The sequence below is a fragment of the Lithobates pipiens genome, unplaced genomic scaffold (genome assembly GCF_037356315.1).
Source record: "Lithobates pipiens isolate NorthernLeopardFrog02 unplaced genomic scaffold, aLitPip1_a1.2 Scaffold_13, whole genome shotgun sequence".
NCBI classification, from domain to species: domain Eukaryota; kingdom Metazoa; phylum Chordata; class Amphibia; order Anura; family Ranidae; genus Lithobates; species Lithobates pipiens.
Window position 1 is genome coordinate 388433030 of NW_027507718.1, and position 27403 is coordinate 388460432.

At 39.4% G+C, this 27403-nt stretch overlaps 1 protein-coding gene across 23 annotated transcripts in view; it reads right to left on the reverse strand.

Moving 5' to 3' along the window:
• The window catches only part of SORBS2 (sorbin and SH3 domain containing 2), a 423222-nt gene that overhangs the window by 79817 nt on the left and 316002 nt on the right, over positions 1–27403 (reverse strand). For 16 of the 23 annotated variants that reach the window (XM_077477325.1, XM_077477322.1, XM_077477324.1 and 13 more), the window contains 2 exons: positions 21236–21319; positions 15425–15481 (listed from right to left, as the gene is read on the reverse strand). The exons of the other annotated variants lie outside the window; for them this stretch is intronic. In XM_077477325.1, coding sequence (XP_077333451.1) covers positions 15425–15481; positions 21236–21319 — 141 coding nt within the window. The remainder of the gene's footprint in view (positions 1–15424; positions 15482–21235; positions 21320–27403) is intronic. 23 annotated transcript variants of the gene reach the window in all.

A 27403-nucleotide genomic window follows, 5' to 3' on the forward strand; every position in this document is an offset into this window, starting at 1 on the left:
TCATTGGCATCTCAAAAAAACACATGCAGTACACCTCTGCAATACATGAACATTTTCCCATGTTTTATCCCTTTAAAGACTCTGCAAAGAAAAATACAAAACAAAATACCGTTAGATTCTCAGCTCACAATTTCTCATTATTAAATGACCACAAATTGCCTTTTCTGGACTGAAAATGCAAGACGTGTGAGCCCTGCTCAGTTTATTTTGCTAAACTACAAAAACCTCCCTTTCTACTCATCTCCAGAACACTGGAAGTAGAGATGTTCTGCAGTTCCATAACATAGGCTAGGCAGATCTGATCAGACTGCTTGAAAGAAGATGGCAGAGTGCACAGAGCAGCTCTATATTTCTGGCAGGATCAACAGGTTTGATTTTTACACTATTAAAACAGTTAACTTAACAAAAGGAAAGCACAAGGGAGAAGTTTATTGCTAGGGTTTACATACATGTCATCTACCAAAATCGTTGTTATTGTAGATACAAGGTACACGTTTCATTCTCCAATTTTCCCCCTTTACCATCAGTCCAAATGATAGATTATTTGGATGACCAGCCTTCAGAGCGATTGCACCAGGTCCTAAACTTCTATTGATACCATTAAAAATGAACAGTGCTATCAATGTTCAATGTATACATCAAACTATAAAAAATATATATAGTTTGTCTTATATTTCACCATAAAAAATGTAATGTTATAATTAATCAAGAGGAGTGGAGAGCATATTCATCGGTTTCCTTCCACTCTATACACCAGTGTTTCAACCTCTCACTAATATCTTTAAAGTGGTAGTAAACTCCGATACTTTTTTCTCAAATTTCATATAATTCAATGTAATTAGTTATTGTGAATCCTTGTGCTGCCATGTCAAAAGCATATATAACGTTTCTTACTTGAATAAACATTGCTTTTCTAAAAGCTTCTTCTTGGTTGCAGCTGCCGCCATATTGACTCCTGTCTTCCACATCTTATACCGTTATAACTTCCGCCCTTACTCCCTCTCGATGGCCATAATCTCGCGCTTGCACAGTACTTATCAATCCAAGCCTCGTTTGCATTGTTGGGCTACCATGACAACCGCGCTCTGCCAATCTGAGCCTGCTGCTGTCGGGCTCTCTCCTGTGTTGCGCTTACCACCTTGTCTACCCCTGTGATGCAACATGTCACATGAGGTTTAAACCTCAGCTTGTCAATGGGAATCTAGACTCATGAGATGTCAGGGCTGACATCAGGCAATGGAAATGATGTAGCCCTGGCATGTAAACACCATTTTTCAAGCATGAAGAACTTGCCGTAAAAATGGGACTAAATGTGCATGTGCCAATGACGTCATTAATCAAACCAGGACAGATTGCACTGAAAGGAAGGAGGTGGGAAAGGCAATCTATACAGAGCAACTAGTTCAGTAGTTTAGAATGAATAATATAGGGGAAACTTAACGATGGGATTACTACCGCTTTTAGCGAAATATGATTCAACTAGAGAAATAAGGATGTATAATGTTTTGATATCATGGATATAAATGCATTTTTCATCATTTGATCTCTAATGCCGTGTACACTCAACCGCACTTTCCAGCAGACAAGGTACGACGGTCTTCCCGACTGACTTTTCAGCGAAGTTCCGACAGACTTTCCGAATGAAAGGACTTGGCCACACACAATCACACCAAAGTCCGACGAATTCGAACGTGATGACGTTCGACCAGACTAGAATAATGAAGTTCATAGCTGCCCTAGTGTCGGTTTTTGTCTGTCGGACAAGCATACAGACGAACGGATTTTTTCACCGGACTCGAGTCTGTTGGAAGGATTTGAAACATGTTCTAAATCTAAAGTCCGTCTAATTTTTAGACAGCAAAGGTCCGAAGAAGCCCACACACGATCGAATTGTCCAGCGGATTCACTCCGTCTGACCTTTGCTGTCGAAAAGTCCGGTCATGTGTACACGGCATTAGGCTTATACAATTTCCTTGTACAATTTTCCTTTAGATTTACCAGAACCATAAAATATGAGCTCAAAACTAAACCCTTTAACTATGTAGTGTAAGGGCCTGCTTGATTGTATACAAACTGAAAGGTAAATCTAAAGGAAATTGAATAAGAAAATTGTATAATGTCCACAACTTCCTGACAAAGCAGGATAATTAACCTGTGAAACTCATTGAAGAACAATGATACCCTCCACCGCTGGCCACTATAAGAGCCCTTTTACACTAGTTTTAGTGGCGTTTTTATTGCCGCTTTTCGGTGGGGTGTGTTTAACCCCGCTAGCGGCCGAATAAAGGGTTAAAACCGCCCGAAAAGTGCTGCTGCTGAAGCGCTTTTCAGGCGTTTCAGCAGCAGTGCCCATTGATTTCAATGGGCAGAGGAGGTGGAGGAGTGGTGTATACAGTGCTCCTAAATTGTTTGCTGCTTGCAGGACTTTTTCTAATGTCCTCCAAGCACACCGCTCCAGTGTGAAAGTACTCAGGCTTTAACACTGAGGCTGCAGGGGAGGCATTTTTCAGGCATTTTACAGGCACTATTTTTAGCCCTTTAGCATCTGAAAAATGCCTCCAGTGTGAAAGGGGTCTAAGGAATAATCAATTTTCACATAGTATTTTTTTTTTAGAATTTTTTTTTATTGGTACCCCAAAGACAATACAATTTTTTTTTTTAAAAAGCAACAGTTTATTAGAATGTACTTTTGTATGCGTAGACATTAAAGCCACAAAACTATATTAAAGTCATATACTGAGATTTTTTGTGGTGAAATACAAGACAATCAACAATGTATTTTTTATTTATATTTTGATATATACATGTATCTCCATGCACATGAAAAGTACCATGTTTCTGTTTTTGGTGCATTTCACAACTTCATAACTACAAATTGTTTATCTAGTACAAAGCATGGTAAAGGTATTTTCAAATGGAAAAAAAAAATCTTAAACTGTTTAGTAAAAAGTTATTTTGGGACAACTGGAGGTACTTTTTTTTAATTTCACAACTACATGCAATGTAAATAAAAAAAAGTTACATTGTATCAGATGGGAGGGATTCTGGGAATAAAAGGACAATGGGGACTAAGAAGGGGTAAAAGGGTTGGAGATGGGTCAACCTATCAACCATTAACACTTGCTCCACTACAAATTACCGTGTTATGTTTCAATGTTGCTATAGTTTTATAGGGACCAATACGAGTAGTATGTGAATTCGTCAATATGGCAAATTCTTCTCTAAAGCCTTATACACATGATCAGATTTTTGGACGACCGAACATCCGTTTTTTGTGGCAGGCTAGTCTCATGTCGAAAGTGAAGAGGTTACTCACAAAATTCTCATACGACAGAATACAATGTCAGAAGTGACAATGTTTTAAATAGTTTTATAAGTACTCTTTCGTTTCAGAGCATGCATAGTCTTGCTCTTATGATTTTTTTCGTACTAATGAAAAGAAAATCGGACGTTGAGTTCATATCTGACAAAAAAATTATAATATGCACATGCAACTTTTGTCTGCCGAAAAAAGCTAAACCGGCTGTCCAAAGCACAGTACTAACGATTTGAAAATTGGCAGACAGCTCGTCGTACAAATTTTTCCATCCCATTTTCGTATCTTGTGTATGGACCTTAAAGCTTTGAATGTCTTTCTTTTCCCTATGATGATTCTCTTACTTTGTTTTAAACAAAACCTCAGTAAAATTCTTGAAAACAAATGTAAATGAGAGAAGATCTGAAATGTAAAAAAATAAAATAAAAAAATAAATTAAAAAAAAAGTGAATGATTACATGACTAGAATCATAATGATACTGTAGGTTCCAAAGCACTGCTATGTGGGGAGTCAGAAAATCTGTTTAACTCTTGGGAGTCTATTTATAAAACATGCGTTGGTCCCTAAGGATCCCTTCCATAAATATCCCAATATGCTGAAACTGGAAAAGGTTTTGGGACATGAACTTCACAAAAGAAATTTGGCGGATAATTTGGTCTGAGGCGTAAAAGTGTTCTAAATGTACAAAATACAAATAGAATATATATGTACTAGTTTTACACTCTAAATTTACTGCATTCCCTATATTCCACAGTCAGCAACATGTCCTGGAGGCGCTATTCGGCAGTGGGATCATCATACCATACTGTGAACCTATCCAGGAATCATATCTTTTTGGAAGGAAGCTAATAATTGGCTCTTAATATTAGCGGGATACACTATACCTTTAGATACTCTAACACATCACTTGGGTTTCCCCATTTGAGGCATTGAAAGGACGTTGGAAAAATAGATTACCCATATCTTAACTGCAAAGCACTGTCTGATAACCACTAAATGGAACCAGACAACCCCCAACCCTTTACAGGATGTATTAAATAGAGTCAAGAAAGTAGTAAGATTAATGTGATAGCGGAAAGTTAGATTGCACAAAGCTTTGAATAAATTCAATGCTGTATGGGAGTCTTGGGATATTAACCTACCGAAATTCAAACCATGTACTGAGGTATATTGATTCGTTTGCACAAAAGTTATAGCGTCTACAAAATAGGGGATAGATTTATGGCATTTTTTTATTATTAGCAATGGCGGCGATCTGCGATTTTTATCGTGACTGCAAAATTATGGCGGACACATCAGACACTTTTGACACTATTTTGGGACCATTGACATTTATACAGTGATCGGTGCTATAAAAATGCACGGATTACTGTGTAAATGACACTGACAGGGAAGGGGTGGGGTTAAAGACCAAGGAGCAATCAAGGGGTTAAGTGTGTCTAGGGAGTGATTCTAACTGTGGGGGGGTAGGCTACCACTGACATGACAGAGATCACTGCTCCCGATGACAGGGAGCAGTAGATCCCTGTCATGTCACTAGGTAGAACGGGGAAATGCCTTGTTTACATAGGCATCTCCCCATTTTGTGGCTCAGTGACATGATTGCGGACACAGGCGGACATAGGGACCCATGGGCACAGTCACGCTGTGCGTGCCGGGGGCGAGCGCCCACTATCCCTGCCAGTTAAAGGGGACGTACAGGTACACTCATTTGCCCACCGTTGCCATTGTGCCAATGTATATCGGCATGCAGCGGTCGGCAAGTGGTTAAGCATCAAGGTTAGAAAATATAAGATAGAAGTTGATTGGTTGACATGCAGAGCTGCAGCTGCTACAGAATCTGGCTGCTCTAGTTTTGATATAAATTCCCCTCACTGATTGGTTTATAGAAGGAAAACAGACTGTTCTTGAACCGCTTCCCACCTGGCCACTGTACATAAATGGCTGGGTGAGACAAGCGCTGTTCTGACTGGATGTACCCGTACATCCTGTTAGAACATGTGGCCATGCAGCGCCGCAATCCTGTGATGACTGTGTCCCTTAGACATCACAGATATGGGCTCTTCGATTGGCCCTCCTGATCATGTGATGGCTGTGTCCAATCACAGCCACCACACAATGTAAACATCGGCACGTGCCTCTGTGTCGGCTCTCCTCCTAAACTCAGTGAGGGAGGGGTGAGGAGGACCGCTGCAGCCTTCTCAGCGATCTGTGTGCAAGTGATTTTACTGTTCAGTTACGCACAGATCTCACAGACTACAGCCATCTGTCAACAGTGCTCCAAGCACTATCTGTCCCTGTCACTGTGCACATCAACATCTGTCACAATGTACCAGTACCCTATCAACATCTGTCACAGTGTGCCAGTGCTTCCATACCCAAAGGTGAACGCATGTATTGGTCCTGTACATATACCTAAAAGGCGATCACACCACACATGTGAGGTATTGCCACGTATGTCAGAGCAAGAGTAATAATTCACACACCAGACCTCCTCTGTAACTCAAAATATGTAACCTGTAAAGGCTTATAAAATGTTGCCTATGTAGATTTTTAAATACTGTAGTTTGGCCACATTCCACAGGCGTGCACAATTGTAAAGCACGACAGGTTTGGTATTCTATTTACTCTACGCCATAACATATTTTATATCTTACCAACATTTGGGTATTCTATTGTGTTTGTGTGCATTACAATTAAATAAAGCATATTTTTTCTCCAAAAAAATGCATTCATAAAACAGCTGAGTGAATACCATGTGACATAAAAATTAGCAAAACCCGCCATTTTATTTTCTAGGGTCCCTGCTAAAAATATATCATGTTTGGGTGAGTTCCAAGTAATTTTCTTGCAAAAATTATCTGTGCACAAAAAGTGTCAGAAGAAGGCCTAGTAAAACTGAATAATGCCTGAAGGTGCTCCTTGGATGTTGGGCCTCTCTATGTAGCTAGGCTGTGAAAAAGTCTGTGGTATCACCATACTCATATAGGAGCAGCAGAATGTATTTTGGGCTGTATTTGCAAGTATGTCTATGCCATGCATGAGAAATAACTTAATAATTGCACGCACTCGTGGAATGACAGCAAACTACGGTACCTAAAAATCTCAATAGGCGACACTTTAAAAAAAAAAAAAGGTTACCAGGTTAGAATTACAGAGGAGGTCTAGTACTAGAATTATTGCTCTCGCTCTGACGATCGCGGCGATACCTCACATGTGTGATTTGAACACCGTTTACATATGCGGGCGCGACTTCCGTATGCTCGCGGGGACGGCGGGCGCTTTAAAAAATTTTATTTTTATTTTAAAATGTATAAATTGTTAATTAATTAAATTGTTTTTTAAAAAAATAAAAATTTTGATCACTTTTATTGCTGGTGACAGCAATAAAAGTGACAGGTACTCTTTCAGATCGCCGTTTTCGGCGATTCTGAATAGTGTATTTTTTTTTTTTTTAATCCGGCACCATTGGCAGCCGACTAAACGTGTTTACCATTAGGAGACTGGAATGAAGCCCCTTACGGCTTCATTCCAGTCCCTGCCCAGCAGCCAGAGGCATCAGATCATGCATCGGTGCTCCCGATTGACCGGGAGCACCGGTAAGAGCGGCGGGAGGGTGGGACGTCCCCTCCCACTCCTCCGGCATAATAGCCGAGCGGCTTTTAGCCGCATCGGTTGTTATGGCTGGAAAGCAAATCGCCCGCTCTGCAAAACGGTACCGGGATGATGCCTGCAGGTGTGGGTATCATCCCGGTATAACCCCCGGAAGACGAGTACGCACATTTGCGTACGCTCGGCAGCAAGGGGTTAACATTAATTTTCCAAATAATTGTGGCAAAAATTACAAATTCAAAAAAATACCTGGGACTGTCTACTTTCCAAAAAGGGGGCATTTGCAGATATTTGTCCTGTCCTGAAATGTTAGGGCCTCAACAAATGAGATAGGCCGTCAGTATATCAGGACTGATCAATTTTCAATTATTGGTACCATAGCTTGTAGAATCTAACTTTTGCACAGGCCAAATAATATATACTGATTTGGGTTATTTATATCAAAGAAATGTATCAGTATACATTTTGGTCAACATTTTAAGAAAAATTACTTATTTGCAAAATTTTATAACAGAAACCAAATTTTCAGTCATGTTCTGCGTTATAAATGAAAAAAACAACTCAGTGGTGATTGAATACCGCCAAAAGAAAGCTCTATTTGTGTGAACAAAAACTGTACAACTTTCATATGCGTATAGTGTTGCATATTAATTTGCACTGACAATGGGCAGGATTGGCTTTCCATGCCTTTTTTTGCACCTCCCTTTCTTCATGTGTTCAATACTTTTTTACCCTGTGTCATTCCATTTTATTACACATAACTTAATTTCTGAACTTATTTATTTTGGTTTCTTTGTATGTATGGATTGCATTGGCCATTACCGACATGTGGGGAAAATGTAATGCCAATAGCCCCTTCAGAAATATATTTACCTAGAAAAATGGTGACATGTTCAATACTTATCTTACCCGTGTATATATCTCTATCTCTCTCTCTATATAGAGATTATATACATTATATATATATATATATATATATATATATATATATATATATATATATATATATATATATATATATATATATATTTCAGACAAAGCAGTATTAGTATTTTAATGTGTTATACTGTACCTTGCCAGTGCCAAGTTCTGTCATCGAGGGTTGCGCACAAAGCACAACCCACATTACAAATCCAAAGGTATGTCTCTCTTACAGCAAGACACAGGGGCTAAATCAGTACATTTCCTTGTTTATATTCGGATCTATCACCCACCTACAGCTATAGAAATGTATCTAGCTTTGTACTTATGTAATTATGCTGCATGGCCAGGCCAATATTCAATCAGTGAACTGGTAATATTACCAAGCAACTGTACAGTCTGAACAAATAGACCATTTTGTACTTAGTCCAAACTGCTGGCAGCAAGTGGAAATGCTGTCACCAGTCATTGCACTAGATCTAAAAAATAGACTTGAAATGTCTTGAAAGGAAATCTGTACAATAAAAGTTATAATTTAAATTATATTTTCTTATTTCACTTAATAGCCACACTAACCAGTATAAGTTTATCATTTAAAAAAGTTAAATCCATGTGGAAAATGCTCCTTGCTGTGAGAATGTTAATACTTCTCTACTGCAGCAATGTTTTCATGTTTTCATTTTTGGTACACATGTTAAAATCTACATTTGTTTGCTAGAAAATTACTTGAAGTGGTATTAAACCCAAAGGCAAAAATGCAATATATTTCAGTTTACCAATTCTTAGCCCTTGTACACACGGTCGGAGATTCCGACAACCAAATCCGTCGGATTTTGTCTGAAACTGTTGCATACACACGGTCGGACAAAGTTGTCGGAAAATCCGACGTGATGACGTTATTTCGTTACGACGGGACTACGATCACGCTAGTAGCCAATAGCTTTGGTGTAGGAATGTGATCTGAGCATGCGTGGCACTTTGTCTGATCGGAATTCTCTACACATGATCGGAGTATGTCTGATCGGAGCATTTTGTCGGAAAATTTTACCAACAAGTTGGAAAAGTTGGTCCGTCGGATATTCCGATGGAAACAGTCCGATGTAGACCACACATTGTCGGAATATCCGACAAAACGGTCCGATCGGACACATTCGGAATCTCGGACAGTGTGGGCTTAGACATGGTGGCTGCATTCGATTACTTGTTTAGGCTTTCTTTCCTTTATTTTTATGTAGTGATCTGGCTAGTAAAGCCTAATACACACACGGGCCAGATACTGGGTGGCATCAGCGCAAGTTCAGTGGAAACCGCCCGATATTTGGCCTGTGTCTACTGGAGTCGGGCCGGCATCTGTTGAAAGAGTATGACCGAAGAATGGCTGAAAGCACTGACCGGAGCTTTTTGGTGTGTGTGTGTGTGTGTGGAGGGGGGGTGTCCCCCTATCAGAACACAATAGAACAGCAGGAGACATTGCTGTACTAACATCGGATAGTTAGTACAATGGCTACTCCTGAGCTGGGTTGAACGAAAAAAAAAAAAACATCTACTGTGTACTAGGCTTAAGTCTGTTGTTTTTCTAGTACAATACATGTTTATTGAAGATAATAAAAGAGTTAAAAGAGTAAATGACAAAAGAACACCCACACAGGGGGCTGGTAATGGTTACACGTAGACAGCCAATAAAAGGTGGGTTTGTGTACAAATGAACAATAAACAACATTTCAGAGATTTGGCACAAGCCGGAGACCTAAAATACTGACTGAGCCAAGTCTATTGTTTTTAACTCAAACACACTGTTCTGCAGAAGTAGCAGTTAGGGCTGAGACAAACCATTTAACACTGCCAGGGGTGCTTAGCATAACCAGATTTTATTTGTGTAAAATACAAAAGGAACAAAACTGTTTGCTGTAACCACTTATAAAGCATAAGCTACAGTTTGCCTTCAATTTGTTTGTGTGTCTGAAGGCTGGCCATTACTCCACAGGCTGATAAAAAAATAAAAATAAATGGGCAGATTACCCCATCCACACAAGCAAGGTGGATGAAAAAAGCATGAATCTATCAACTGCCGCCGCAGCCGCCAGCTATTCATAAGTCCAGTCCCTTTTTGAATCACCGGGCATAAGAATTAGTGTGGGCAGTTTTTTTTAAGCACCTGATTAGAGCCATAGGCCAAAACTTCAGGCGAACCTATTGGATGCCTAGCGCCGGGAGGAGGAGAGAGGAGACACCGTGGAAGCTGCTCCAGGAGATGACACTGGAGCAGCTTTCCCCGAGCCCAACACGCTCTCACCGCCCGCATCCAAGGTAAGGACAGTGGGTGGTGGGGGGTTCGTTTGTGGTGCGTTGATGCCACAGGGGGTAGTGTCGCTCCACCGGCAGCCCGGGGGGGGAGGGGTTGTTTGCCTTTCCCCCAAAAAAAAAACACCAGCCGCTGCTGACCGGCTCCATAGAGAGGGGGAAACTCTTATCCAATTTGCAATAGTGTGAACCCATCCTTATAAAGGAGGCATGCTACTGGCCAGATTACCAGGTGAAAACAAAAAAAAGTGAAAAAAAAAAGCCTAAAAAAAAGATCAATGTAGCCTCCACATCTAAGGATTGGTAAGCTTCGATATTTAACATTTTTGGTTTTCAAGGGTTAAGACTGCTTTAAAACAAAAAAATGTATATGTTCTGAAATCAGAGGCCCTGTAAAATAAAGTTACGTCGCATGATATTTGCGCAGCTATCAAGTCTACATTTTGAGGAAACCATACACTAAAATGAATTTTAGTACTCACAAACACAATATAATGTACATTTTTTTTTGTAGTTTTGTAAAAAAATAAAAGATGGGGTTGCACTTAGTATACAGATACCAGGCATATCAAGCCTTGAAATGACACGTCTGTGAAATGGTGAAAAACAATGGTGCCTATATATATATATATAATGTTTTATAAAATCTGTTTAGAGTTATGATGGCCCTAAAGTTTTTGCTCAGAATCTGATATTGGCTCTCGTAAAGGGGGCAATAAGGCACTCTGTGACAGCCAATCAAGCGCAAGTGCTGTTTCACTGGCATTTCAGCCGCAATTCTGATAGATTTAAACCCAGAAATGCTCAAAGCTAAGCTTATCGCAAAGCAGATCGGGGTATAAATTCTGCAGATGTGAGCTTTTGTTTAAGGCCTTGACTACCAGGATGTTTTACGTACCTTGATACAAGTGGTTAAAGTGTTACTAAACCCATGACCCTGCATTCACTATATCTGGTCTCCCACAGTACACAGAACATAGAACATAGAAATGCAATTATTTTAGTAAATATAAACTGCTAAATACCTTTTCTTATCAGCAGTTAGAACAGTCTGGTGACTTATATCAGTGCCTAGTTAAAGCTTGTAGGAGGAGTTTTCATTCTGCTCTGACTGTCCTATGAGACTTCAGGACCCCTGACCTGGTCTGGACAGTGATGATTGGTCCTCTGCTGTTCACATGCAACCTCCCCAAAAAAAACAACTCTCTAGCAATATAATATACAGATATGATGGGATAAAACAACCTTAGGATTATCCCCTTATGTTTCACAGTGAGTATAACAAGCATGCTTCACTGCATCTACAGACTGATTTTACGGTTGTGGGCTTAGTAACACTTTAATCTTGAACTAGGAATATGCAATTCTGTGTGTTCCTAGTTCTTAGAACAGGTGTTAAATTAACTCTTACTTTGGGCAGCTAATCTTTAAAAAACTTTTGTCTCAAAAAGGTTAATGCTAAATGCATAAAAAATACTTATACATTAGCAAATTTAGACTCCTTTGCCAACTATCGCTATGGGATTGCTGGGGAATTTGAAATAAAATATACATGTGTGGTAATGAACACATGTTGTCTTTGTATATAAAGTTAATAAGTAACACATGATTTAAAAGCTACTTATACTTTTCGCAAAATAAATGCATCAAAATATTTAATAAGTAAAAATGAATTAAATATTACTATTTTTTTGCATGATAGTCTGAAAAGCATTGCAACCATGATCAGTGGATAGCGGGTGCAATGCTCTGGCACCTGCAGACTATTCCTGCAGCTGCTGGTCCGCAAGTGTGGTGATGTCACTGCTCCATTGAGATCTACAATTTTTCTGCCGCAGTGGCAGATGTGACTAATAGTTTTATCAGGCAGTGGAAATCAATTGCATTGGTGTCTTATTTATATCACTCCTTATTTGAAAAAGTTGCACTGAGCTGCTAAATGGTTCTGCTCCCAAACATGCAATGTCCAGATTGAATTCAGTATTATGCTGTGGGCACAGACAGATTTGATGAAAATATGTTATTTGAGCAATGACTTACAGTGATTGTAAAGTCTTGTTTTTTTTTTTTTTTTTATAAGAAACTTTATACTTGCCTCCTTTGTGCAGTTGGTTTTGCACAGAGCAGCTTCAATCCTCCTCTTCTCAGGTCCCTCTTTGCTGCTCCTGGCAACTCCCTCCTGTCGAGGACCCCCATGGCCAGCAGCTTGCCATGGGGGCACCTGAGTTGAGTCACAGCTTTGTGTCCATTCAGACACAGAGCCCAAATCTGGCACTGCCCTCTCTCTCTCCCCTGATTGGCTAACTGCATTCATTGACAGCCGTGGGAGCCAATGGAGCCGCTGCTGTGTCTCAGCCAATGAGGAGGAGAGTCCCGGATGGCTAAGACACTCATGGACGTCGCTGGAGAGAGATGGGGCTCAGGTAATTAGGGGTGCTGTGGAGGCTGCTACAGACAGAAGATTTTTATCTTAATCCATAGACTGCATTAAGATAAAAAAAACCTTCTGCCTTTACAACTCCTTTAATACATGTCCAGCTGTTCTCTTCTCAAACAGATTCCTTTATTTTTTTTTTAATATTATAAGTCCATGGTGCCTGCTCCCCTCTCATCTCACTGTTGCCATCATTTACCTTGCTTGCGTAGCGCTGACATTTTCGCCTATTAATGTGATGTTAATGTTCTACAATGTAAGCCTATGGACAAGTCTATGGCTTAGTATTTGGCACCATCTAGCGGTCAAATACAGGAAGTGACTGTTTTGTTTAGAAGGTTGACCCTTTTATCCAGGAGGCTTGATGACCTACCCATGAACACTTTCCCTACCAGTGCATGCTGGGTAGGACATAAAAAGAACCCAAGCGGCCATTTTAGGTCTCTTGGGATCACGTGGCCAGCCTGTTAGGATCTGTGCGGAGGCCTCCCGTTAGAAGGGGCCTACAGCCATCACAGATCGCAACTTCTACAGCTTGTGTGAGTGACCTGACGGTGCAGGAAACACAGTGACTGGACTGGAGAAATCCAGAGACACTTGTTTGAGCATCGGAAGATCGGGTTCACCCAGCATAGCGGAATGGGGTGACGGAGCCAGTTGACGGAGGAGCAAGCTACAGTCACCGGACTGAAGCTACTACACGGAGTTCCGATTCAGTTGATGAGAGGGTCACAACCCACAGTTTGTTAACTTTTACACGCAGATAGACTCATACACAGGTCTCACTTGGGATTTATAGTTCCACAAAGGAGGAGCCGAGCAACTGACACTGAGGCCTATCTACTCTGACGTTTCTACTTTTTGCAACATAGTTACTGAAGCTACACCAGGAGCACCTTTACCTAACTTAACTTACTTTAATCTGTGGATTACAAAGAGTTACTTTAGCTAGCGAAGACAAGAAGATCAAAGACTAAGTACTTTAAGTGAGATCTCACACATAGCTTTAAAAGTAGGGGGAGCTCCCAGGTATAAATATATATCTATTGTTTGCAATTGTTTATGTTGAAATTCATTATACTGTCATCCTATGTTGGGGTGCCAGCACAATTACTGTAATCACCTCTGAAATATATTCACAGTAAAATATATCTGGTTAAGTATTCAGTTGTGTAGAGTGCTGTTTTCTCCTAGCAGGTGGAACCAGTGAATCCTGAGGTTACAATACAGGTATATTGCATTACATTATATTGTACTGTATTGCGTTGCACCACAGCTGTGTCAAGGGGACTGAGTGAATTCAGGGGGGGTTCATTAGCAGAGTGCAGGCCCAAATCAAATTTAGTCGCTCCTTCGGGGGTAAATGCTAGTGAGTGCTAGTAAGTGAAGGGTCTCTGTGATCCTTCCCAATCAGTACTGTGTATAATTACCAAGTATATTTTTCACTTCAACCCATTAGCATTTACTACTATTAGAGTCCAGGATACTCCAGGATTTATGTATTCTTAAGTAGTTGTAAATACGTCTCACTGACAAGGGCAAATATAACCCTCAAACTTGACAACCCAAGGAAAGCAGTTGTTTTCTCAGCTCACCCTATTCCTTCCTACTAGAGCATCTGCTCTGTGTTTACAATAATGTTTTGAAGGCTGGAAGACTGCCAAATGATTGATGGAAGGAAGAGCTGGGTGAGCCTCTTTGCAGATTGCATTCAGGTGTTTTAGCGCTAAAAATGGCAACTGTAAAGTGCCTCTTACGTCTCCCCAGTGTGAAAGCCTGAGTGCTTTCATACTGGGTGGTGCGCTTGTGGGATGAGAAAAAAAGTCCTGCAAGCAGCATCTTTGGGGCAGTGTGGGAGCACTGTATAGAGCACTCCTACACCACCCCTGCCCATGGAAATTAATGGGCAGCGCTTTTGAAGCGCCTCAAAAGCTCTTCGGAAGCACTGCAACACTGGCACTTTTAACCCTTTCTTTTGCCGCTAGCGGGGGTTAAAAGCGCCCCACTAGTGGCCGAAAAGCACCGCTAAAATGACAGTAAAGTGTCGCTAAAAGTAGTGGCGCTTTATGGCTGACGGACCCCAGCTCCATTGTGAAAGGGGTCTTACGGTTAAGAATATATAAATACATGTACATAGCCTAGTTCATCCCACTAATTGTAGGAAACTTCTATGGCATGAATGATATACAGGGATAAGTTAACTCAGTAGTGATTTACAGTTTGATAAGAATATTAAAATATAACTAAAGGCCAAACGTTGTTTTCGTTTTCAAGAGAGTGGAGATTAATTAGAACATCTAGGTTTTTATTGCTGTATGTGCCCCCATTAGGTAGATTCACCCTCTTTATTTGTTTACCATTATCACTGAAAGTAAAAGAAAACCTAAATTTTGGGCAGTCCCCTGAAAAGTAATTAAGCGGAAATCTTAAAATGGGGACACTACTTCTGGTGATTCCCTTAATTTGCAGGGATTTCCTCACTTCCAGTTTTGGCTATGGAGCAGGAAGTAAAGATAAATCTCCCCAATGGGACATGGATGGCAAAAAAAATGACAGATTCTAACCCTCACTTATGCTATCCAAAATGTAAAAAAAAAAAAAAAAAAAAAAAAAAGCTTTGGCCTATAGTTCTACTTTAAGACACTTGACGGCCCATAGCCTGGCTACAGGTTCACTTTGACATTCTATTGTTATTGTTGCACATATATGCTTCTTGATTAGAGGTAATATCTTCCTACTCTAAGAAAATATTTTTCAACAGACACAAGGATGTACAGCAGCCAACACATTTTACCGTATGCACGCAGACCATGCAAACAAGGAATAAGATTTAATTTACCTCAGTAGACACACGAGGGGGGCTCTCTTGCATATAATCCAATAGTTTTTTAGGAGGCTGGTGGCAGACATAGAACAAAAACGCAGAGGTGAAATGGATAATCATGATAGTAGACAGTTATCAATGTAATTGGGAATGGTGATGGGAGTTATTTTGTCTAGAAAACCGACTTCAAAAGTGAAGAAAACAAACTAGTGAAGTAAGAAAAAGCCAATAGAGAAGTTAGTAAGCAGCTGTAAAATGGCTCCATGCAAACACATACAAAACAATAAGCACACAGCTACACACCAAATCTACAAAAGTATTTTCCACTGAACTGGCCTAATGCCTTCAAGTAAAGAAAACACACAAACAACTCACACACAAGAAAGACATGCTGGTCTAGCACACAAAAAACACCCTATTGTGCACCATTTCATTTGTTCCTGTGCATCCCAATAGTATAAAATGATAAACTGCATGATTTCTTATTAGATGTTGTGTTTATCTTTGGAAGACATGCATACTTTATGTTACAATGTAGTATTACCACAATAGGCATTGTGGCTCTTCAGGGTTGGGGATCACGATGGACTGACTTGATCAGTCACCGTTTGTAGGTAGGTGAAGATGTGGGTGGGTAGAAAGGAGAACGAGTTCCCTTCCAAATGTTTGCGCCCAACTTGACAGGAGACGGTAGTGAGCCCTATGGGAGCCTGGGTTCCTGCCTCATGGTCCGGCCTTATGGTCGATTCCGCATGTAGCCTTGGAAAATTTCTAGAAGGGAGCACCTGGTATCCAGTGTATATAAGTTTAAAGCCGTTTATTGTAGGTAGCAACAAGTAAAAATCAAGCCAACACGTTTCAGAGGAACAGTGACTCCCCCTTCTTCAGGGCTGCTGCATGCTAATGTTTGGGGGAAGGATCCCAATCAGGTGTGCCAGCGGCACACAGACGGATGTATTCGGCTTTGGGTCCGGCACCCAGACACCCATCCATCTGATCCTTGTACGATAGGATTGATTATATGTGTTACCTTTCAATAAACAGCTTCAAACTCATTTACACTGGATGCTGTGGCCCCATTTTCAATGTACAGTTGTGCTCATAAGTTTTACAGAATTTATGATTTCATGGCCATTTTTCAGAGAATGTGAATGATAACACAAAACTTTTCTTTCACTCATGGTTAGTGTTTGGCTGCAGCCATTTATTATCAATCAACTGTGTTTACTCCTTTTAAATCATAATCACAACAGAAACTACCCAAATGACCCTGTTCAAAAGTTTACTTACCCCAGTTCTTAATACCGTGTATTGCCCCCTTTAACATCAATGATAGCTTGAAGTATTCTGTGGCTGTGGATGAGGCTCTTTATCTTTTCAGATGGTAAAGTTGCCCATTCCTCTTGGTAAAAAGCCTCCAGTTCCTGTAAATTGGCTGTATTGCATGAACTGCACATTTGAGATCTCCCCAGAGTGGCTCAATGATATTGAAGTCAGGAGACTGAGATGGTCACTCCAGAATCTTCACTTTATTCTGCTGTAGCCAATGACAGGTCGACTTGGCCTTGTGTTTTGGATCATTGTCATGTTGGAATGTCCAAGTACGTCCCATGCGCAGCTTCCTGGCCGATGAATGCAAATGTTCCTCCATTATTTTTTAAAAACATACTGCATTCATCTTGCCATCAATTTTGACCACATTTCCTGTACCTTTCTAGCTCACGCATCCCCAAAACATCAACGATCCACCTCCGTGTTTCACAGTAGGAATGGTGTACCTTTCATCATAGGCTTTGTAGACTCCTCTCCAAATGAAGAGTTTATGGTTGTGGCCAAAAAGCTCAATTTTGGTCTCATCACTCCAAATGACTTTGTGCCCGAAGGTTTGAGGCTTGTCTGTGTGCTGTTTGGTGTATTGTAAGTGGGATACTTTGTGGCATTTGCATTTGTAATGGCTTTCTTCTGGCAACTCGACCATGCAGCCCATCATTCTTAAAGTGCCTCCTTATTGTGTATCTTGAAACAGCCACACCACATGTATTCAGAGTGTCCTGTTTTTCACCTGAAGTTATTATTGGGTTTTTCTTTGCACCCCGAACAACCTTCCTGGCAGTTGCAACTAAAATTCTAGTTGGTCTACCTAACCGTGGTTTGATTTCAACATAAGCCCTCATTTTCCAATTCTTGTTTAGAGTTTGAACACATCTGATTGGTATTTTCAATTCCTTGGATATCTTTTTATATCCCTTTTCTGTTTTATACAGTTCAACTACCTTTTCCCGCAGATCCTTTGACAATTCTATTGCTTTCCCCATGACTCAGAATCCAGAAACGTCAGTGCAGCACTGGATGAAAGATGCAAGGGTCTGTCAGGAGTCCAGAAACTCATTGACTTTTTTTTTTTACACACACACTAATTACAAGCAAACAGATCACAGGTGAGGATGGTTACCTTTAATAGAACATTCAAACCCATTTGTGTCAACTTGTGTGCATGCTATCAGGCCAAAATCACCAGGGTATGTAAACTTTTGATCAGGGTCATTTGGGTAGTTTTTGTTGTGATCACGATTTAAAAAAAGAATAAACACAGTTGATTTGATAATAAATGGCTGCAGCCAAATACTAACCATGAGTGATTTTGTGTTATTCATATTCTCTGAAAAATGGCCAAGAAATCATAAATTCTTTGAGGATATGTAAACTTATGAGCACAACTGTATATATGAAAGGCGCTCTGACAATGTCCGAATAAGAACACTGCTCTCTGTTTCAGACAGGAGATCTCTACAGTAGATGACTGCAAATATCAGTAAAATCTTTAACATTCAGATCAAGACATTCAATCTACATTTGATCAATTATATTTTGAGAATCTACTGACACATGTGATGTGTTTCAGCTTTGTAAATATAGTAAAGAACTTCACTCCCTCCTGTATAACGTGTCACCGATTCTTAAATAAAGTAAATTTGGCATAAATCAGAGCAACGCAAAGTGAGGTGAAAAATTCCAAAAGCAGAGATTACCTTTACCAAAAATTACACAGCAAAACAATCATTAGATCCAGATTAATAAACAGAATAAATGACAGGAATTTCTGACAGGTATACCCAAATTAGTAGCGTACACCTGTCCACGGTTAGATTTATTCTATGTGGTTAGAAAACACCACCATAATTCAAATGTTAATCATTTTATAGAATATTCTACAATGGTGCTCTGGTTCATACATAAGAAAGGGAAGCAAATACATATTTCCTTGGTGTTTTCCAGCACAGAAATTTACTCTTCCCGAGTGAATAAATCTTTATGTTTAGCTTATTTAAAAATGCTCAGTGACAGTTCTGTAAGGGAGTACATGATTCTATAAGGTAACAAATGATTACTATAAGAAACAAGATGTGCTGTAGGTCAGCCAAACTCTGCCTATCTGGCTGGGGAATGGTCCATTGGAACCAAGGCCAAGAACTAAAAATAACGTCCTGCAGTGTATATGTATTTAGAATATGATTACTAGAGAAATGGACAAGAAATATCAATGAATTAATGATATGAAAGCTTATGGACAATGCTGGTCTGAGTGAAACAAACACCCAATATTCTTGGGCTTGTGCCTGTAACAGGGAAATCTGCACTGCTGAATCTTGCAGCTCCTCTCACATTCTTTTAGCCATCTAAAGCCAGCAAATACATTTTTTCCATGTGGTATGCCTAATCACACAGACAACCAAAACAGAATGGAAAGCTGTGTTCAATGAGTCTTCACAGAACTTCTATAGAAGTATCTGGTCACACACACACAAAGAGTAAGTGCTTTCTAACACCAGCTAATGTATTTTTGAAAATATTGTAGAGAGCTGTACTCTAACCCTTCAGCTACAGCTCTGTCACTGAAGGAGTTTCCACGAAAAAAAAAAAATCTTCTTGTTCTAGCACGTTTCATCAAAAAGCTGAATTTATTTCACTTGGAGCACATGCCTCCAAACTACTTCTCTGGACTGGACTTCAAACTTTGTATGTAGTATTTTGTTCAGCTGCCAATTCTTTGATTCACTCCTATCCACCCTAGGTCCTTCTGTGATGTGGGAGGTAGACTCGCGGATATAGTTACTCCAAGTTGCAACTGCCCAGCACTTTCCACCACTATAATCAGCTCAAAAAGAAACAAAGTTCATCACATAGCGCAATATAGCCTGTGCAAACTTGAAACAGCTAGATAGTGCACTTACATTCGTTGGTGCTATAGGCTAGCACCAGCATATACAGCCAAACAGCGGGGATACACGCAGTTCTTGAGACTCTTGGCATGCGTTCCAACACACCAGAGACTGGAACCAGGCATAACGAAAGTGACGTCAGTGCGCGCAGCCTCAATGCATTTCGTGTTTCCACGTCTTCAGGAAGCATACCTGTTTCTTTTTGAGCTTCTGCCTTCCCATGAATCCAGACTTATACCAGTTGATGCTAGTAAATTAATAGATCAACCCTCTTTGATGTTACCTATCCTTCTAATGATTTGAACTCCACACCAGTTTTTTATGATCTAGTATCTTTTGAGTGTGTTTTTTTTTTCCTGCATTAGTGTTGGTGGAGCACAGATGATTAAGATTACCTACTACTGCACTAAAACCTTTTTTTTTTTTTTTGGTGTGTGGACTTTTCTATCAGGAATTATATTGTTAAAATATGCACATAATTATGTATTAATCATGCAATAAATGTTTATTTATATATTGATGAATTAGTGCCATCCTTTTATATTTTGTTTTTTGTATCTACTTATGAGTGATTTGTTCACTTGAAAAAAGGCTAGCTTTTTCATGATTTCACTTGAATTTTTGTTTGGCATCATCACTTGTTAAATTTACTTATTATAAGTTACTCAGGACGTTTGCATATTTATTTTAAAAAAGCACATGTTCTAGAAATCTTGTGTGGTAGTTGTGGGGAGTCAGTCTATTCAATAAAAAGGGACATACAGGGCATAAAGGTTACTGGATATATGTGATCCTAACCCTACATGTAACCTTAGATCTCTGTGAAATGCTTGGCGTAAAAACATTTCACTTTTTCATGGTGCCCCAGTTGAATTAAAACTTTACCAATAGCTTTACTATGACCATAGTTATAATTCTGGTCTGCCACATCATATACAGGACAGTGGGGTGGGGATGATTTTGTTGCTTGCTATGTGTAATAGGAAGCAAAGATCCCTCCCTGAATCTACAAGGTGCCAATTATTGCATATTAACAATAAACCTTCCATTAATCTGCTCTTAAGAAGTTAAAAATAAAGGAGCCTTAAATCAACATAAGCTTAACTTAATTTATTTTTCATAAATAACAAAAATCAGCTGGATAGAGAATTCTGATTTATTTAGATTTGTAAGAAAAGCTTTCTTCATAGCTGGAGTTTTATACTGAATAAACATACTGGCCGCACAGGATGCTTATTAATAAATGCTAAAGGTCTGCAGTTGCGCCTATGACTTCTAATGAGCATTTTCCAACTTGCGTGTCAGTGTGGGGAAATGGCTAGACAGGATACAGCATGCAGACATATGGGACAAACTTGATTGTCAGTCCGTAACTAACTGGTAGTTCAAGAAGATCAACAATTTCCTTAAACATAAATCATGCTACAAGGGCATGTTATCTTCATCCAATAAACTGTTAAAGCTTATCCTTACTTCTATCTCCAAATAGGTGCACAGCATATGTTAATCCACGATGGTGCATAAGTGGGAGTTAATGAACCATAAGCTTCAAAGGATTAGATTTTCCTACCAGCTATTGTAAGAATTAGTATCTAACCTCACTTACCGGATGTCCAAACTCCAGCTCTGAAAAGAATTTATACCAAGGTTCATTTTCTAAATCTATCTCATCAGGATTTATACGACCATTCTGGAGTAGAAAGCAAGGAGGGGGGAAGGAAAAGGTACTCAAAAATTGCATTTGCTAAACTTAACAGCATTCGAGCAGTAAACACAGTAGCACATTAACACGACAAGGGACTAGAGAGCACAATATATATTTTAGAATAGGTTTCTCAAGAGTCCTAAGGTTTATCAAATGCCACCGATTCCCTATTATATTACTAGGTCCATCTCATTCCTTTATGTTTTGCCATAACAAGACATGACAAGTAGTATGGGTCATCAGTATTCCAATGTTTACAGTATTCGCATTCCAGGATATTTTTCACACATCACTCACAATTACTTGTATGTGACTATCAATGTTGGGTTACTGCTGGGCCTAACCAGATGGTGCCTACACGATTATAATTTTCATTAACTCATCTTCTAGATTTGTTTCAGTACTAGAGACCAAAGGTGCTGCGCACACACATATATCTCAATAAAAAAAAAAAGATACTAACCACACACTGTTTAATTTACCCTTCTATTTCTGTATGTGGGTGATGGCACTGTAATTATTAAAAAAATCGAAGTACCTTTTTTCTAATTGATATACAGCTGTCACATGACCCAGCTCTTTCCCAGCCTGTCTGCAGGGAAACATAAGCAGAAGGAACTTCTAGTCCTCTGCTGCTGATCACACGTTCAAAAAAAAAAACAGCCTTTGGAATACAGAGTAAAAATAATTAATTAATATAAATAAACTGTTTTAAATATTCACACAAATATATATTTGAAACCAAATTTTTATTATTTGTCACAACCCCCCAGCCTGCATCTTAGAATAAGAGGGCAGTGACGCCACCATCAATCAAGATCTAATATTAGTTAGTGGGCATGAACATGTTTTCTGTGTCCCCCACATGGCTTCTCGCAAACTGCAAATGGGACTTCTTATGGCTTTCTTTCTACAAAGGCTTTCTTCTTGCCACTCTTCTATAAAGGCCAGGTTTGTGGAGTACACGACTAATAGTTGTCCTAAGGACAGATTCTCCCACCAGAGCTGTGGATCTCTGCAGCTTCTCCAGAGTTACCATGGGCCTCTTGGCTGCGTCTCTGATTAATGCTCTCCTTCCCCAGCTTGTCAGTTTAGGTGGATAGCCATGTCTTGGTAGGTTTGCAGTTGTGCCATACTCTTTCTATTTTCGGATGATGAATTGAACAGTGCTCTGAGATGTTCAAAGCTTGCAATATTTTTTTTATAACCTAACCCTGCTTTAAACTTCTCCACAACTTCATCCCTGACCTGTCTGGTGTGTTCCTTGGCCTTTATGATGCGGTTTGTTAACTAAGGTTCTCTAACAAACCTCTTATCGCTTCAAAGAACAGCTGTATTTATACTGAGATTAAATTACACACAGTTGGACGCTAATTACTAGGTGACTTATGAAGGAAATTGGTTCCATTAGATTTGAGTTGGGGGTTTCATAGTGAAGGGGGCTGAATACAAATGCACGTCACACTTTTCATATATTTGTAAAAAATGTTGAAAACTATTTATAATGTTCCTTCTACTTCACAATTATGTGCCACTTTGTGTTGATCTGTCACAAAATCTCAATAAAAAACACGGTTATAACATGACAAAATGTGGAAAATTTCAAGGGGTATTAATACTTTTTCAAGGCACTGTATAAGGCATCATCCTTCCCCTTCTTTATTAAGACATTTTGTAAATATTGTAGAACTTTGTGCTTCAGGAATGGATCCCAACAGCAGCCATTTTATAAATCCCCTACACTCTCCCACTGGATACATTGTGTAGCTGGCATATGATACCATATGCAAGTAACCAGGAGTTACATGGATTATTAGGACGTTTTGTTCATATATATTTTTGTAAATAGCATTGTGCCATGTTTGCTTAACCACTTTAGCTTTGGAAGGTTTTACCCACTTCCTGACCAGGCCTTTTTTTGCACTACAGCAATGTGTTGCTTTAACTGACAAATGTGCGGTCGTGCAACACTGTACCCAAATAAAATTAATGTCCTTTTTTCCCCACAAATGGAGCTTTATTTTGATAGTATTTGATCACAACTGCAGTTTTTATTTTTGCACTATAAACAAAAAAGAAAAAATTGGATTTCTTAATTAATTTAGGCAAATATGTATCCTGCTACATGTTTTTGGTAAAAAAAATCCCAATAAGTGTATATTAATTGGTTTGTGCAAAAGTTAGAATGTCTACAAACTATGGGATAGATTTACTTTCTTTTTTTTTTTCATTGTTTTTACTAGTAATGGCAACGATCAGCGATTTTTATCGGGCCTGTGACATTGCGGCAGACAAATCTGACACTGACACTTTTTGGGGGATCAGTGACACCAATACAGTGATCAGCACTAAAAAAAATGCACTGTCACTGTATAAATGAAACTGGCAGGGAAGGAGTTAACATCAAAGGGTTTCTTAGCAGAAACACAAGATTTCTGTCTTTCTTACTAGCAGAATGGTGATCTGCCTTGTTTACATGACAACTTTTCTTTCACTCATGGTTTGTGTTTGGCTAAAGCCATTTATGATCAACCAACTGTGTTTATTCTTTTTAAATCATAATGAAAACAGAAACTACCCAAATGACCTTGATCAAAAGTTTACACACTCCAGTTCTTAATACTGTATATTGCCCCCTTTAACATCAATGACAGCTTGAAGTCTTTTGTGGTATTTGTGGATGAGACTCTATCTTCTCAGATGGTAAAGCTGCCCATTCCTCTTCGCAAAAAGCCTCCAGTTCCTGTAAATTCTTGGGCTTTCATGTTTGAGAACTCCCCAGAGTGGCTCAATGATATTGAGGTCAGGAGACTGAGATAGCCACTGCAGAACCTTCACTTTATTCTGCTGTAGCCAATGACAGGTCAACTTGGCCTTGCGTTTTGGATCGTCATGTTGGAATGTCCAAGTACGTTCCATACGCAGCTTCCTGGCCGATGAATGCAAATGTTCCTTTAGTATTTAAAAAACATACTGCATTCATCTTGCCATCAATTTTGAGCAAATTTCCTGTGCCTTTCTAGCTTATGCATCCCCAAATCATCAACGATCCACCTCTGTGTTTCACAGTAGCAATGGTGTACCTTTCATCATGGGCTTTGTTGATTCCTCTCCAAATGAAGAGTTTATGGTTGTGGCCAAAAAGCTAAATTTTGGTCTCATCACTACAAATGTGGCATTTGCATAGTAATGGCTTTCTTCTGGTGACTCGACTATGCAGCCCATCTTTCTTCAAGTGCCTCCTTATTGTACATCTTAAAACAGCCACACCACATGTGAGAGAGTCCTGTATTTCACCTGAAGATATTTGTAGGTTTTTCTTTGCATCCCAAACAATTTTCCTGGCAGTTCTGGCTGAAATTTTAGTTGGTCTACTTGACTGTGATTTGGTTTCAACAGAACCCCTCATTTTCCACTTCTTGCTTAGAGGTTGAACACTGCTAATTGGTATTCTCAATTCCTTTTATATAACGTTCATGTTTTATACAGTTCAACTACCTTTTCCCACAAATTCTTTCACAATTCTGTTGCTTTCTCCATGACTCAGAATCCAGAAACGTCAATGCAGCACTGGATGAAAGATGCAAGGGTCTGTCAGTATTCTATAAACTCATTGACCTTTTATACACACACACACACACACACACACACCAATTACAAGCAAACAGATCAAAGGTGAGAATGGTTACCTTTAATAGCCATTCAAATCCCTGTGTGTCAACTTTTGTGCATGTTATCAGGCCAAAATCACCAGGGTATGTAAACTTTTGATCAGGGTCATTTGGGTAGTTTCTGTTGTGATTATGATTTAAAAAGAGTAAACACAGTTGATTGATAATAAATGGCTTCAGCCAAACACTAACCATGAGTGAAAGAAAAGTTTTTTTTAATTATGATTCATATTCTCTGAAAAATGCGCAAGAAATCAAAAAAACTGCCAGGGTATGTAAATTTATGAGCACAACTGTATACACTAATCAGCCATAGCTTTATGACCACTGATAGGTTAATGTGAATAACATTGATTATCTTGCTATAACAACATCTGAAAGTGGGTGGGGTATATTAGGCAACAAGTGAAAATGTTGGCACTGAAGTTGATGTATTGAATGCAGAAAAATGGGCAAGCATAAGTATTTGAGATCCAAACTGTAATAGTTAGACAATTGGGTCTGAGTAACTCCAAAACCGCAGCTCTTGTGGGATATTCTGCAGTGGTCAGGATCTACCAAAAGTGTCTCAAGGAATGAAAACCTGCGAACTGGTGGCAAGGTCATGGGTGGCCAAGGATCGTGGATATAAGTGGGGAGCAAAGGCTGGCCGTGTAGTCTGATCTCAAATTGCAGCAAAAGTTAATGCTGGTTCTGAACGAAGTGTCAGAACACACAGTGCATTGCAGTTTGTTGCATACGAGGCCTCATAGCCACAAAGTGCCCATGCTGACCCCTGTCCATAGCAAAAACCACCTACAATGGGCTAGTGAGCATTAGAACTGAACCACAGAACAATGGAAGAAGGTGGCCTGGTCTGATGAATCATGTTTTTTGCATCATGTGGCTAGCTGGGTGTGTGTGTCGCTTACCTCCAAAAGAGATGGCAACAGAATGCCACCTACCTAAACATGGTCTCTGACTAAGTACACCACTTCAGGGAAAATGTATTTCTCGATGACAGTGGCCTCTTTCAGTAGGATATATCACCCTGCCACACTGCAAAAATGGTCCAAGAATGGTTTGAGGAACAAGAGTTTCAGGTGTTGACTTGGCATCAAAATTCTCCAGATCTCAATCCAATAGAGTATCTGTGGTATGTGCTGGAAACTGGAAAGTCTGAACCATGGAGACCCCACTTCACAACTTACAGGACTTAAAAAATCTGCTACTGATGGCATGGTATCAGATACCACAGCATACCTTCACAGGTCTAGTGACGCCCATGCCTCGACTGGTCATGGTTGTTTTGACAGACAAATGTGTCTGTTTTGGCTGCAAAACGGGAGCCTACTCAATATTGGGTGGAGGGTCATAAAGTTATGGCTGATCTGTATACGAATTTGTTTATTTGATTATGCAGCTAAACAATATTAAACCAACATTATATATTGTTTTTTTTTCTGGTTCCAAATCCTTCTAATCATAAGTGACCATTAATGTGCTGCAAGTAGATATCTGTGCAGACAGGGAACATGGCAGGTATTATTTTAAGAAAGCATCATACAAGACAAGGTAGACATTATATAATTTTATTCCATGTAAAAACTTCACCCCCATTCCTCGTCACCATCTTTATAAAGCCAACTAAGATTATACTAGTTTAGTGCTATGGTAAAATCAGAAGCTTTCCAGGTTTCTGGTTTCTATATTCTTAGCTCAGAAAATTACTTTATTGGCTGTGATAAATGGCCAATACATTTTTGAAGAAAACAAGATTTATACCACCACTAAAAATTGATAGATGTGACATTTAGAAAATATGATACAATCTCATTATGCAGATCCTGGTCCATGACTTGGCAAAGGAAAGCTAAAAGCTAGAGAGTTTGCAGAAAACAGATAAGTAGGACATTATCACATTAATGAAGGTCTCTACAAAATAGTAGTTGTGTCTCTCATTAGTTGAGAGAAAAGTAGTTAACTTACAGCTTCCTTTATGAATCCCTCACGAGTGTATATTAATGTAGGTTAAAAATGTGTCCTGGGTAGGTTTAAGGGATGGTTCACATGGCTCTGGAAGTCACCACTCAGGACCCTAGAAGAGGTGACTGGAATAAAATATTACTACAAAAATAAACTCGTGGATCTATATGCTCAAAGCCACCGACCCTCCAGGCCTCAATGATATTATCAGCTTTAAGCCCTTTTTTGAGGGCTTTACCTCAGGGAGGTCTGAGAATCTTATGTAAATGGTTTATGGGGGGGCCTTTTTCCTTTCTTTTATGTTTTTTTTTTTTCCTACCTCTGTCAGGTGTTCTTTTAAGAAGGAAGCGTTAAGAGAAAGCCTTGGAGAAGGCATTGCTGCACATTGACTAACACAGTTGTGGGTTGGATTGCATTGAGTATCTCATTTAAA